The 16,100-nt window shown below is 38.9% G+C and overlaps 1 protein-coding gene across 2 annotated transcripts in view; it reads left to right on the plus strand.

The window, feature by feature from the left end:
- The first annotated feature begins 2,095 nt into the window (after positions 1-2,095).
- The window catches only part of LOC108699406 (lipopolysaccharide-responsive and beige-like anchor protein), a 392,949-nt gene continuing 378,944 nt past the window's right edge, over positions 2,096-16,100 (plus strand). The window contains exon 1 of one of the 2 annotated variants that reach the window (XM_041589518.1): positions 2,096-2,561. In XM_041589518.1, the coding sequence (XP_041445452.1) occupies positions 2,361-2,561 (201 nt within the window). In that variant the 5' untranslated portion in view covers positions 2,096-2,360. The remainder of the gene's footprint in view (positions 2,562-16,100) is intronic. The other variant, XM_018231478.2, reaches the window with a different exon arrangement.

A 16,100-nucleotide genomic window follows, 5' to 3' on the forward strand; every position in this document is an offset into this window, starting at 1 on the left:
TTTTTAACAACACTCCATAAACATTTGGAAAATGAGGAGGCTAATTGCTGTAGCTTTAAATGTAAAATGTTGTCCCATTCTTGCCTGATATAGAATTTCATCTGCTCAACTGTTTCTAGTTATCTTTGTTGTATTTTTCATAATCTGGCAAATGTTTTCAATGGGCGATAGTTCTGGACTGCAGACAAACCAGTTTAGCACCAGACTCTCTTACTACAGACTAGGAACAAAGCAGGATCCCGCACACCCAACAGATAACAGCAATATGCCTGGTGCTCACTGGCAGAGGTTTGGCAGCCCCACAACAGAGTACAGCAAAGGAATTCCAATGGCACACAGGACTGTGAGAAATCTTCAAAAATGTATTTCAATGCGGAGTGCGATGCAACGTTTCGGGGAGTAAAACCCCTTTGTCAAGCATCAAGCTTGACAAAGGGGTTTTACTCCCCGAAACGTTGCATCGCACTTCGCATTGAAATAAATTTTTGAAGATTTCTCACAGTCCTGTGTGCCGTTGGAATTCCTTTGCTGTACTCTCTTACTACAGAACCATGCTGTTATAATATATACAGAATGTGGTTTGACATTGTCTTGCTGAAATAAGCAAGGTCTTCCCTGAAAAAGACATTGTCTGGATTGCAGCATATGTTGTATATTTAGTTCAGAATCAGTGTCGGACTGGCCCACAGGGATACCAGGAAAACTCCCGGTGGGCCCAGGTGTCAGTGGGCCCTCCTGCTTCAAAACATTTGGCATATTTCATGGCCATTCCCTATTTCTATGAGAACAAAGAGACTAAATAGATTCAATAATAGATTATAGCATGTAAAGAAAACAGACTAGCAGAATAGAGGTTGTGTGAGGAGAGGAATTATAATAGTAGTGAGAGTGGGCCCCTAATCTAAGGTCTTTTGGTGGGCTTTTGGAAGTATTACTGAGCCCATGTAGTGATTTCCACTACAGAATCCTATCTGTTTTTAATGCAGTGCAACATGTGTGAAGTGTAAACACACTTGTATGTTATTTGTATGAGAGATCTTGGTAACTGCTTTGTCATAATAAAGGGATTAAATGGGACTACATTAATAAATGTCACACTTTTACCACATTTTTTGAATTGAGAGTGCTTCTTGAAAATATATTGTTGTGGTTGCCAAGGCACCAGTAATGATTATGGAGATCACACACTCATTACACAAGTGATACATGGGTTGGCCTAAATCTATACATTATGTCACCTCAGAGTTACATGACCTGTATAAAAACATGGAATGCCTTGGTAATATCCTTATATTTTACAACAGGGGGTACTTTATTCAATATATATTACAAGGGCAATGTCACAGGAAGAGATTTGTCGCCTGCTTTAGAAATGTGCTGCTGAGGCTGCCAACAAAGCTTCTCCTGCGTCAATGCCCTTATAACATAAAAGAATAAACATGAAAACATGTTACATTCTGTTCAGCGTTGAACTGGGGTGTGACGACTGGGACTACAACCCCAAGCAGGCCCGGACTGGCAATCTGTGGGTTCTGGCAAATGCCAAAGGGGCTGCTATAAGGTGCCATAGACAGTCACTATTTAGTGGGCTGTTTGGGCCTCTGTGTACATGAAATGCCAGTGCCTATTTTGATTCTCAGTCCAGACCTGACCCCAGCAGCATCTTGCGACAATAAAGACGCAGGCGCCGCCATTGCGACATCAAGGCCGCTTCTATTGCACTAAACGCAGTATGTCCGTTCGCTGCTTTGTTCACACGTTTAAAGTTAACAACGAGGAGGGGTTATTGCTCCACCGCTTTACGCACATTTCGAAACATTTTTTTGCATTCGGACAATTGACAAGCCTAATCCACAACCCACGCGTGAGGAAACGACTATTAAAGCTCCAAGCCAACCAGGTGAGCGCTAGCAGCCCTCTCGCCCACTTCTCACAGCCTCATTGGCGTCACTGCAGCTCCTATCATACCTGCGAGCAGCTAAAGGCTGACAAATGCTTAAATGGCAATGACCAACCAGGAAGCAAGTAGGGCAAAAGTGGGCGGGACAATGAGGGTAGCAGTCCCGGCAGCATAAACCAATAGCGAGCTAGAAAGGGCCAACAGGGGACCAATGGCCAAGGGTGGTAGGCGGTGCCAGCTGCCACTTCCTAGGGACGCTGCTGTAAGTGTGCTAGGGTATAGTCCCGGCGCACCTGACAGGAGGGAGGATTCTAGGCGCGCAATAGCCCTACCGGCCACGGTCTCGGGATTTTTTTTCTTTACACCGCATCCCTTGCTGTCTGTGTACCTGCGCCCACCTGAGCTTTCCTTGTAGTTGTCGGGAGACGCAGCGGGCCCTGTGTGCGCCTGCACCTCAACCATGGCCGCTCAGGAGAAGCAGGTGCACCCAACAGGTGAAGAGAAGAGCGCCAAGGCGGAAGGCCCTGACCCAGGAGGAGCGCTGGCACTAGGACCGAGCGTTCCCATTAGAGGGATCCGGATGAAGTTCGCGGTGCTGGGCGGATTGCTGGAGGTCGGGGAAGTCAGCACCAGGGACTTGGTGGACACCGTCTTCAATTTGGTAAGTGCCAGTCTAGTGCCACAATACTCCCTCTCTCTCCTAGCCCGACATTCCCTGGCCTGAACGAGGCTTGCGACTCCTGCTGCTGCTCATCTGCGACTTGCAACGCCCACGACTACCTGAACTTCAGTGGATGCTGGGAGTTGTAGTTCAGCAGTAAAGCCATCTTTATAGTTACATTCGTCTTTACATGTAACAGTCACGTATCCATTAATACAGGCTTCCACGCTGGAGGCTTCTTAGAGCTGCCCAAAACTGCCGGAAGGGCTCAACCATTTTCCTGTGCACAACTCACTTCCTGCCGCTCAGGCTGTAGAACAAGACAGTGAAGCTCTTGCTGCCCAGAAAGTCCATTAAGCGGCTGGTTCACCTTCAAGTTAACTTTGAGTATGTTATAGAATGGCCAGCAACTTTACAATTGGTCTTCGTTATTTATTTTCTGTAGTTTTTTTTTTTTTTTAGTTATTTGCCTTTCTCTTCTTAGTCTTGAAAGCTTTAAAATGGGGGGTCACTGACCCCATTTAAAAAACAAATGCTCTGTAAGGCTACACATGTATTGTTATTGCTACTTTTTATTACTCCTCTTTCTATTCATGCCTCTCCTATTTTCAGCCTCTTATTTAACTCAATGCATGGTTGCTAGGGACCCTAGCAACTAGATTGCTGACATTGCAAAATGGAGTGCTGCTGAATAACTCAAAAACCATAAATAATAAAACATGAAAACCAACTGCAAATTGTCTCAGAATATCACTCTCTACATCATACTAACATTTAACTCAAAGGTGAACAAGCCCTTTAACTAGATAATTGCTCATACTCTTATCTGCTTCAAATCAGCCAATGGCAAACAAGGCGATGCTTCTTAACAGTATGGGGACTTTTTTACCTTTAACAATTAAATTATCCAACCTCCATTCTTTGCTTATAGTTACTACAGCTGTAGTATCTACTTTTTATTGTGGCCTCATAAGAACTTTAATTCCTGCAGTTGAAGGGCTACGTACAGGTTTGGTCACCTTAGGGTGACCAAACCTGTACGTAGCCATTCAACTGCTCCAAATACATTGTATTTGAGTGCAGTTTATTTTGTGTACAAACATACCTGTCCAAGGAACTTCATATCAACACACACAATTTATATTGCATTTGCTAAAAATTAAACACAAGCCCTCCATCCTCCAATCCTGCTTTCCCTTCTCTTGCTCTCACTGGGTTAGTGCCCGTGGGTCTAATATGGGCTAATGTATTAGGTGCCCATTATTTACCACATTTATGGTTGCTAGAGTAACTGCCTAAAGATTACCACTTTTTGACACACATTAAGGGGGCTATTTATCAAGGTCGGAATATCCGAACCTCGAATAATTTGTGGTTTCGGATAAAAAAAAAGAAGAAGAATTTTTCTTGATTTCCAATGGTCGAAAAACTCCAAAACCGCAGCATCTAAAAGCTCTCAAGGTCCTGTATGAGTCAATGGGGAAGCTTCCAGTGTTTGCGCTGATGTGATTACCGATATCCGATGAGTTTGTTGTTTCTGCGCAAAAAAACTCAGAAAAGTAAGATTTTTTTCTTAGATTTCACAGTTTTTTGCGCAGAAACCACAAACAATTCAGAGTTTTGGGGGAAAGCTCCGAAGTTTGGCCGAACCTATTTTTTCAGGCTTTTTTCTTCATAAATTAGGTCCATTATGGCAATCGGAGTTGCTTGGATTTCTAATTTAGAAATACTCTAACCACTAAGGGGGTTAGTTATCAAAATCTGAATGCAAAAAAACTCAGAAAATGTGAGTTTTAATTACTACAAAACCGAATTTTTAGTGGAAAAAGAGCTGGAGTTTTTCAGGATTTACTAAACGTAGAGGCTGCAAAAAGTCAGTATACAAAAATCCGGAATCTCGGACCTGCCAAGGTTGTATAAATGTCATTGGGAGAGAATTAGCCAGATAATCCGACTATTTCAGGCTTTTTCGGGCAAAACCCGCGAAAAAATCGTACATACAATTTTTGCACCATTTTTTTTCTCGTTTTTCCCTGAATTGATTAGTGCTTTTTTAATAATAAATAAGGTGAAATCTTTGATTCTAGTTTGGTCGGGCTTGTTTTATTTAAATACTCGGACTTTGATATAAGGCCCTAGCTGTTGCAGGCTTAATTTATAGGAAGCCTGCATCAGGAAGGAGATGTAAGATGTACAAAGCTATTGGCTTTGTTTACATTGGTTTCACTTCTTCAGTCCAATGAGATCTAAATATATAGGGTCGATACATTGTTCTCTTTTTTATAATCAGTGTCTTTCTCTCTCTTTGATACAGAGATAAAAATCCAATATTCAGTAGATGTGTTCACAATTAATTACGCACAAATTAATTGTTTTATGTTTGCTAGAGACAGAGCTTTGATTTGTAAATGTAATGTAGAAGTTTATTTTGTAACTATTATGTAATGTAAACTTACTGCATTGTAAGTAATGAATTCGCTAGCAGTGAAACTTCTCCTAACCAGCATTACATTTTACATTTAACTTGTGATATACTGTAAATCTGACCCTTTGATCAATAGACCTGTCATTAGGTTTCCTTTTCCTGAGCACTAGGTCCATTCACTGGGATCTGAGTCATTGTGAAAGGTAAAGATATTCTGTTGAGTTATGGAAATTGTTGCACAAGTATCTGTTAATCATAATGGCAGACTTTCTGATGACAGTCTGCATGTGATGTGTTTTCTCATGCGAAGTTTAATCCTGAAATACATGGATGCTCTCACTGGCGATCAGTCAGGCAACGTCTGATGCCACAGTTGGTTGGTTACTTGTGACTGAATAGCAAATTGTTGGGCATATAATCAGATTTTATGTTGTTCAGAAAGTGTTTTCAGATACAAATGTGTTGCCTTCAATTTCATTGAATATATGGGATGATCTTCTTTGTCCTCCTTTTGGGTTTTGCTCCAGTTACTGTGAGGGAGTTCTATAAAACCAAATGGGTGAAAAGAAAACAAGCTTTACAGGGTGAGACTGGCTTGGCTGAGAACAATGATCCAGGCCTAGTGGTCCCCAGTTGGCTCTGTCTCCATTTTATTCTTGTTAGAGTGGGCCCAGTCTTACACTTTGGCTTCCATTTTTAAAACCATCTACAATGGGCGTACCGAGAATTGCATTTTCTTTATCTGAAAATCCTAGAGCAGGGATCCCCAAACAGTGGCTCGTGAGTAACATGTTGCTCACCAAACCCTTGGATGTTGCTCCCAGTGGCCTCAAAGCAGATGCTTATTTTTGAATTACAGGCTTGGAGGCATGTTTTGGTTGCATAAAACCAGGAATACTGTCAATCAGAGTCTCCTGTAAGCTGTCAGTCCACATAGGGACTACCTAATAGCCAATCATAGCCCTTATTTGACACCCCAGAGTCTTTTTCATGTTTGTATTGGTCCCCCCTCTCCTAGAGGAATCAGTCTGTGTATTGTATTTAAAGATGTGCCCAGTTTTTCCTAGTTGCATAAAGGAATATATTTTGTTAAATCCTTATTGGCTCAATATGTTCATTCTCTGTAAAACCCTATAAAAAGAAATATTCAGCGACATTTACTATTTTCATGCTAAAAAAAAATTGAGCATGACCAGGCACACGGCATGATGTGTGGGACACAGGTGCAGCATGTGTGCAAGAGATCAGCAGTTGAGTGATCATTAGACACTGTACAAAGGGTAGTGTTTAATGCATGTGCAAAGCCCTAATCATATATGATAAAACTGCAGCAATCGGCTTTGGGCTATTATTTTCAAATCTGTCTTTAGACCAGTTGTAGAAACACAGGCAGAAAAAGGCTGTCTTCCACTCCATGTTGTGTGCACAGCGTCAGCCTTAGGCTTTGTGATCAGTGCATGTTCTATAAGAGTAAATTATTCGTCACAATTCCCCATGCACTTGTAATTTCCGAGTGTTGCTGTGGGGCTTTCCCCGGGGGCAGTAAGTCAAATGCACCACCTTGTTGGTCACTTCACTAGTGGATTCTCTGACAGTGTACCAATGTCACTTAGTTGCATATTCCCAGAACTATGCCAGTAGGAGATCACTACGAAACAGACAGTGGTAAAATATTATATACAATAATGTAGCAACATACGTAAAATTAAAATGTGTCTTTTACAAAAAGTATTTAGAAAGTAGCAGCTAGTTATTGCCTTCTCTTTGCAGTAACTGTTAATACTGGATGAGCCAGGACCAGCCTTCCACAGTGATATTTTAATTCTGGCACTTGGTTTTGAGGTGCTAGGGGGGAATTTTCTTTGTTTAAGGATTCATCCACTAGTGACTATTGCGTTTACAAACTCACTGAAGACTTCGGGTAGACGTTCTGCGCCAAAACGCAGGCGTCAAGTCGGATGCGACGGAAAATAAGGTAAGAAATACAAATGTCTGATCTTGTCGCAGCGTTCATTCCACACAATGTGTCTGCATCTGACAGTTGTGTTGTGTTGGATGAACGATGCGACACCATCCGACATTGCTATTGCTTACCTTATTTTCCGTTGCATCCGACTTGACGCCTGCGTTTTGGCGCAGCACGTCAGAGCCGCCAGAATCTAATTGAAGACGCTCGTGTAGTAGAATTCTACCCTTAATAGAATCCCTGTATGTGTAATTTAATAAAAGTCTTGAACTTTAACCTAAACCTATACCAACCAAAAGACTGTTTGCTGTTTAATAGGTGAATACTAAATGCTGCCAGCTGCTTGGATGCAGTTAGGAGGAAAAAGACTCTGAATACTGCATTCACTATCTATTATTAAAAGATCTGTGTCTAGCAGTCCTGCCCAGTGAAACCAGAAACCGTACCTTAGAAAGAGATAACCATGCTTAGAGCTAGTATGGTAACTGATCTGTTTCAGGTGACAGATGCACTATTTGCAAGACCTTGGCATACTATTCATAAAGTCATCTCAATTAGAAGCTTGCATAAGCAGTGTACCACGGTGATATCAAATGCTGCAGGCTTCTTTACTTTGCATTTCACATATAAAGTACATATTTAACTTTTGGCAGCTAACTTTATTTCCTGGTGGAAATTTTTAGTTTAGTTGTCTGTCACCCTAAGAAATAATTCCAAATCTTATTTTATGATGTTAGTCAAGCAAAATAAACATCACTTACACTTTATAAATTATTTAGATATTATTCCTTTTAGTCTTCAAAATCACATGAAGCCGGCAGGATTCATTTTGTGGACATCATGCCAAAATCTTGCTTATGAACCAGAATGGGGCACCTGATGTCCATGCCCATGCACTGACTACACAATTAGATGGAGGGGGAATGTGGGGACTGAAGTGATATCAAGGAAGTGCAGAATGGAAAGTGAAAGTAATTGTCTGCTCTACCTCTATAATATACGAGTGACAGCTGAGCTTTTTAAATGAGTTTATAACGGGTATGGATTTTTGAATAAAAGAATAACTTGGGTTTCATGCTAATTTGAAAAGTACTTTTATTATATAGCTTTATATGTCTGGGTGACAGGTCCCCTTTAACCTTTTAAACGCCAAGAACGTAGCTCCTATGTTCTGGCTTAAAAAGGCTGTAAGTGCCAGGAAAATAGGAGCTACGTTATCTGTTTAAAGGGATGCCTCTCTGCACTTCTGGCAAAATCGAAGTGCAGAGAGGCTCTTCTGGCTGCTTAACCCCCTAGACAACGAGCCTAGGGGGCTGCCACGCGGGTCCTGTGATGCGATTGTTGCAGGACCCGACTTCTTACCTCCTCCTGTGTGCTGTATGCTGCTCCCCCAGTGCTGCTTCTTCCTGGACCCGACCTCGTGTGAAGCTCCACCCACGCGCTTCCTGCTGCTGTTCTATGCGATCCTGGAGTCTGCAGATCTGCTTCTGATCCCTTCTTCTCCAAAAAAATGGAAATGCCCTTCTATTTACACAGTTACACACACTCATACATGCAATTACACATAAATACATGCATTTACACTTACACAGCACACACATACCGGTAACTAAAGGTATTTTTTTTTTTTCATTTTCTGGCTTTTTTAGACCTACAAACACATTTATACACTTGTTAGAGCTGCACACACATGAATACACAAACCCACACTTATAGGTTCTTTTTTTAAAAAAAATGTTTAGTTCTTCATTTTATCAGTTTCCCTCTTGTTATTCCCCTAAAAACTGTTGATTTCCCAGTGTGACTATTGGATCAAGCATTCTGACCACTAAGCACGCTGTCTGATAAGTTATTTTATTGATTTGCCTAATTGTATTTGATTTTTGTGATTTTTTTTTTATGCTTGCATTGTTGTTCCATTTTTTTTAGCATCATTTGCACTTTGATCTTTTAGAGTACAAACACATTTTTAGTAATTTTGGATTCGTCAGAATGTGTACTTTCAAAAATATATGGTTTTGTGGGGTTTTTGTGCTGTTAGGAGGGTCTTGTGGCCTATAATAAGCAATCTGGGTCTTTGTTCATGGAAGGCAAATCAGTAACAGAGAAAATTCATATGCACTATTTTTATTTGGGGTCCACACATGCCAGCAGCTTTAGTACATCTATGCATATTGGGCATCAAACTGTTGACGTCAATATTTAGGGTGTTTACAATTGTATGTGCGAAATTAGGTGAGATAAATGCGACCAATTGCAATATTTTTAGACAATTTTCAGAAATGTCAAAAACCCAGCTGCCTTAAGCGTTGCTTTGCAGTATGGTAGTTTGGCGTAGAAAGACATAATTACCTATTTTGGATTCGTCAGAATGTGTACTTTCCAAAAATATATGGATTTGGGTGGTATTTGTGCTGTTAGGAGGTCTTGTGGCACAATATACACAGTCACTGGTCTATTTTCACAGAAGGCAAAAAGACAGCGGAGAAAATTCAAATGCACTTATTTTTTTTTGGGGTCCGCACATGCCAGATGCTTTGGTATATCTATGCATAATGGTCATTAAAATGTTCAGTAGACCCTTGGCGTCAATATTTAAGGTGTTTTACAATTGTATGTACGAAATTAGTTGAGATAAATGTGGCCAATTGCAATATTTTTAGACAATTTTCAGAAATGTCATAAAAACCGCTGCCTTTAGCGTTGCTTTGCAGTATGGTAGTTTGGCGTAGAAAGACATAATGATCTATTTTGGATTCCACAGAATGTGTACTTTCCAAAAATATATGGTTTTGGGGGGTCTTTGTGCTGTTAGGAGGGTCTTGTGGCTGTAATAGGCAGTCTGGGTCTATGTTCACAGATGGCAAATCGGCAGCCGAGAAAATTCATATGCACTATTTTTATTTGGGGTTCACACATGCCAGCTTCTTTGGTATATCTATGCATATGGGGCATCAAACTGTTCAGTAGACCCTTGGTGCCCACATTTAGGGTGTTTTACAATTGTATGGAAAAAATTGGGTGAGATAAATGAGGGCAACTGCAATATTTTTAGGCGATTTTCAGAAATGTCATAAAAACCACTTGCTGCAGTTTGATAGCTTGGGGTACAAAGAAATAATTGCCTATTTTGGATTCGTGAATGTGTACTTTCCAAAAATATATGGTTTTCTGGGGTGAACATACATTTTTGTACTTTTGCCCCTCGAAAAATGCTGTAAATGTGCTGATTTTGCAGTATTTGGAATTACAGAACTGATTACTCCTATGTGGTGTCTTCGTTCTGGGGCCCCTATACGCCATTTACTTAGGTGTACCTATGCATATTGGGTATCAAATTGTTCAGCAGACCCCTGGCTTTCATATTTGGGATGTTTTAACGTAATGATTTGTGGGAGATTCGATGCTTCAGAGTTGGAGTATTGAGGAGATTTTCGGAAATGTCAAAAATTGCCAGATGTAGGAAAGCTTTTCGACTTGGTACTTTGGAGTAGAAAGGCATGCATACCCATTTTAGATTCATCAGAATGTGTACTTTCCAAAAATATATGGTTTTCTGGGGTGAACAAACATTTTTGTACTTTGAAAAATGCTGTAAATGTGCTAATTTCGCAGTATCTGGAATTACAGAACTGATAACCCGTATGGGGTGTCTTCATTCTGGGACCCCTATACTCCACATACTTAGGTGTACCTATGCATATTGGGCATCAAGCTATTCATCGGATCCTGGGATTTCACATATAGGGTGTTTTATCTTGGTATGTAATGTTTTGTGGGAGATACGATGCTTCAGAGTTGGAGTATTGAGGAGATTTTCGTAAATGTCATAAAAATTGCCAAATTGAGGAAAGCTTTGCGGCTTAGTACTTAGGAGTAGAAAGACGTGCATACCCATTTTAGATTCGTCAGAATGTGTACTTTCCAAAACTATATGGTTATCTTGGGTTAACATACATTTTTGTACTTTTTGCCCCTTGAAAAATGCTGTAAATGTGCTGATTTTCCAGTAGATGGAATTACAGAAAAGTCAAGAGTGAGTTTATTGTCAGTTCATCCATAAACGTGTGTACAGTACACAGTGAAACGAAACAACGTTCCTCTAGGACCATGGTGCTACACAACACAACATATATGTACCGGACATATAACTGATAACTAGTATGGGGTGTGTTCGTTCTGGGGCCCCTATACGCCACATACTTAGGTGAACCTATGCATATTGGGCATCAAGCTATTCAGCGGATCCTGGGATTTCACATTTAGGGTGTTTTATCTTGGTATGTAATGATTTGTGGGAGATACAATGCTTCAGAGTAGGAGTATTGAGGAGATTTTCGTAAATGTCATAAAAATTGCCAAATTTAGGAAAGCTTTGCGGCTTAGTACTTAGGAGTAGAAAGACTGGCATACCAATTTTAGATTCATCAGAATGTGTACTTTCCAAAAATAGATGGTTTTCTAGGGTGAACATACATTTTTGTACTTTTGCCCCTTGAAAAATGCTGTAAATGTGCTGATTTTGCAGCATCTTACAGAACTGATAACTTGTATGGGGTGTCTTCGTTCTGGGGCCCCTAAACGCCACCTACTTAGGTGTGCCTATGCATATTGGGCATCAAACTGTTCGGTGTATCCTGGGCTTTCACATTTAGGCTGTTTTATCTTGGTATGTATTGAAATGTTGGAGATACGATGCTGTAGACTAGACACTTTGAGGTCATTTTTCAAAAATGTAACACATTTTTATAAAAACTGCTAATTTTAGGAAAGAATTTCACATTTAGGCTGTTTTATCTTGGTATGTATTGAAATGTTGGAGATACGATGCTGTAGACTAGACACTTTGAGGTCATTTTTCAAAAATGTAACACATTTTTATAAAAACTGCTAATTTTAGGAAAGAATTACAACTTGGTAGTTTTGAATACAAATATATATTTACCCATTTTGAACGCATTGGAATCAGTTCTTTCCAATAATCTGTAATTTTTTAGGGTAAACCTACTGTTAGTATAATGTTTGGCCATGAAATCAGATGTATGCAGTTTTGTGGAGCTGTACTGTGGAAATATGGTAGTTTGCTGCTTCTAGTTTTTGATCTAAAGAAGTGAGAAATCTCCATAAAACTATACATATTTTGTATTGGCGCGTTCGGAAGACGCATCGCTTTCCAAATCTGCTGTGTTCTCGAGCATAATTTATTTTATGTTTCTGATATATGCGTTTGTATCATGCAAAACTGTTTTTTTTTTTTTTTATGCACTTAGAAGCCCATATCTTTTTACAGGAGTGGAATTACAACAAAATTCTAGCATATTTTGAAAGCTTAGGTTGTCCTTAAAAAACAACAACAACAATATCTTGTTTTCCTGGGTAAACTAAAAGAACCCCCCAGGAAAGGCCCCTAAAGTGAAAGGGCACAAAATGTTTAAAAATGGTCTGGCAATAAGGGGCCGATTTATCAAGGGTCGAAGTGAATTCAAGGGAATTTTCGAGGTAAAAAAAATTCAAAGTAATTTTTTGGATACTTAGACCATTGAATAGGATACTACGACTTCGAATTTACTTCAAATTCGATTCGAAGGAAAAAAATGTTCGAATATTCGAAGTACTGTCTCTTTAAAAAAAAAAAGTTGACTTCAATACTTCGCCAAATTAAACCTGCCGAAGTGCTATATTAGCCTATTTACATTTTAATCGTTTGATAGAACGATTTTACTTCGATTGCAGGATGTCCAAATTCAGTGACAAATACTTCGACTTCGATATTCGAAGTATTTCAATTCGATTGTTGAATTTCTAAGTATTTTACACTTCGAAATTCAACCCTTGATAAATCTGCCCCTAAAAGTACCAACTTGGCCAAATTGGCTGGCAGTGAAAAGGTTATAGGGGTGGTTCACCTTTAAGTAAAATGTTTAGTATGCTATAGAATGCCTAATATTAAGAAATTTTTCAATTGGTCTTCATTGTTTCTTTTTTTTATAATTTTTGAATTATTTGCCTTTTTCTTCTTACTCTTTCCAGCTTTCAAATAGGTTCCCTGACCCCAAAACAAATGCTCTCTAAGGCTACAAAATGTATTGTTGCTACTTTTTATTATTCATCTTTCTATTCAGGCCTCTCCTATTCATATTCCAGTCTCTTATTCAAATCTAATCATGATTGCTAGGGTCATTTGGACTCTAGCAACCAGATGGCTGAAATTGCCAACTGGAGAGCTGCTGAATAAAATGCTAGTCAAAAACCACTAATAATAAAAAATGAAACCCACTTGCAAATTGTCTCAGAATATCACCCTCAATATCATAGTAACAGTTCATTTAAAGGTGTACAACTTTTTAAAAGAAACTGTGTTGCCTTTCAGTTCACTTTTTAAACTGAAAGGACCAGTAACATCAAAAAATGAAATTGTTTTAAAGTAATAGAAATATAATGCATTTTTGCCCTGCACTGGTAAAACACTACTATTGTTTATATAAATAAGCTGCTGTGTAGCAATGGGAGCAGCTATTTAAAAGAGAAAAGGCTTAAATTACACAGCAGATAGCAGTTATCTGTTATCCACTAATTATCCTGTGCCATATAGCCTTTTTTCCATTTCCGCCATTGCTACTCCGCTTCTGAAGCAAACAGATCAGTTTTACCAGTGCAGGGCAACACTACATGATATTTTCATCACTTATCATTTTTTTGGTGTAACTGTTCCTTTAAGCAGGAAGGAATTGCATCTGATCAAGCAAATAATCTTATTCAACTTACCCATAATATATTTTGCTTCTTTAATAATATTTTAACTGATTTGCTATTATAATTGTATATGAACTGGCCAAACTTCTTACAGCCGGCAGTGACCAGCGTCAGGATTGGATAAGTTATGGGAAATGAACTGCAGTGCAGTTGCTTTGTCAATAATAATCCTTTTTGCTTTTCCATTACCCCTTTAGTGATGCATTTATTTGCTTATGCTGAGGTGTATACTTCCTAGAAGCAAAAGGTTTTGACGAACTGCTAGACCGTATTCTTTGCTTTGTCTATTTTACTTATGCATTTACTCCCTGACAGCGTTTATATATCTTTATCTATGTGTATATATATATATATATATATATATATATATATAATATAGTCAAATACAAGAGTCCTCTGCACTCAACCCATTATCAATATATTTAAGACAGCGACATTTTGTGCATACTGCTACTAAAAAATGCCTTACCCTTTAAACAAAACAGGGATTGTTTGTCCATATATTGCAATATATTTAAGCTGGCCAACTACGTCAAAGTCATCCCATATCTGGCCAGTCCTATGCTCAATTTTATCTGATTCATTAAGAATTCTATTGCTTCATTATACATTTTACAAAGGGACTAGGTATTACCTGCAACTTAACTTGCTGCTTTCAAAGTAAACCTCCATACTTGGCTGCCCTTTTATTAGACACCAGTGGGATCACCTGACTATAGCTGGGAAGGGTGGGAGCTACAACATGGAGCTGGTCACTGCTCCTGTATAAAGTATAACAAACAAGGGAAAGTTGTGCTCACCACTATTTTTAAAACCATTAGGCGGGGGTGCAATGAGGCTGTGACCATATCTATCTATCTATCTATCTATCTATCTATCTATCTATCTATCTATCTATCTATCTATCTATCTATCTATCTAGGTGTGAAGATTTTATGTTTACTTTGTATCTTACATTGGAGTCGTATCATTTCCCTTTTTATATAAGTATAGAATTGAGTTTTCAGTGAAAACACAAAGATTAATAATTTGTAAGGAAAAAAAATATTGTTTGTATTTTAATGAAAACTAAACCTCCCCAAATAGTGTAGGTCTTTATAAAAATATATTGCATAAAACAGCTCGTCTGTAAAACCTGCTTCATGTAAATAAACCATTTTCATAATAATAATATACTTTTTTTAGTAGTATGTGCCATTGGGTAATCATAAATAGAAAATTGCCATTTTAAAAAATAAGGGCCACCCCCTGGGTTTGTACGATTCACGGTGCACACAAACGAACCAAACATGTTGGGTCACATGAGCCAATTAACAGACCGAGTTGTGTCTTTTGCTTCAACACTTCTTCCTGTTACAGTTAGAGCTGTAGTATTTCTGGTCAGGTGATCTCTGAGGCAGCACACAGACCATCACGAAATGGTGGTTCACGGCAAGAGATGTAAAAGGACAATATTTACTTAAATATATATTCCACTTAATATGATGTAAACTATGTTTGGGGTATAGTTTTCCTTTAATTGATGTGGCCACTAAGGCTGCATAATTTTGTCCATTATCCTTATGTTTCCCCCCCTTCCTTTTTAGTTTTAAAATTTGGGAGCACTAGGTTACCCATGCTAATAATATGTCATTTATTATCAATATATGGTGCTGCTTTTACTTTGAGCTAAAAATTAATTATCTCTTTAAACATGTCCCCTTTAGTGGAGCTCTCCTTAGATCTGCTATGGACTGCTGCCAGTACCCCTGCACAGGCTGGGAAAGGAGGCAGCAGGAAGTGGAACAGATGGGCGGGACTATTACTGTTTTTAGAGAAATTTTCAATAACACAGGCTGAAACACTGCTTCTTAAAGCATGTTCCTTCTATATTTAAATTGCGTATAATGCACTGGCATGTTTTTGTTGTTTGTACAATTTGGCTCCCTTAATATTTCAATCTGGCAGCTCAGTGATTCAGGAGCATCTGAACTGTTACAATTTGCTACATTTAGTTGATACATTTAGTTGATACATTTCTCAGCAGTATCTGTGGAGTATTAGCCACTATTGTATAAAATCTAACAGCTGTCTGTAATGAAACTTGGGGATTCTGCTCAGCAGGGACAAAGATAACCTGATGTATACATTAAATGTATCAATTTAGAACAGTTAAAGAGTCGGCGACCCCCCCCTCCCAAAGCTGCTTTACGGTGAAAATGAAACTTGATACTTCAATACTAGAAAAATGGTCACAAATAGAAAATTGAAAGTGATTGAAAAAAAACTCTATTTCTGGTGAACTATCTGAAAACAACTGAACTGAAAAAAGTATTTGGAGGCGAAAACCCCCTTAACCCTTTCCCTGCCAAGAACGTAGCTCCTACGTTATTTTAAAAAAAGGCTGCAAGTGCCA

Source organism: Xenopus laevis, chromosome 1L (genome assembly GCF_017654675.1).
Source record: "Xenopus laevis strain J_2021 chromosome 1L, Xenopus_laevis_v10.1, whole genome shotgun sequence".
Lineage (NCBI taxonomy): Eukaryota > Metazoa > Chordata > Amphibia > Anura > Pipidae > Xenopus > Xenopus laevis.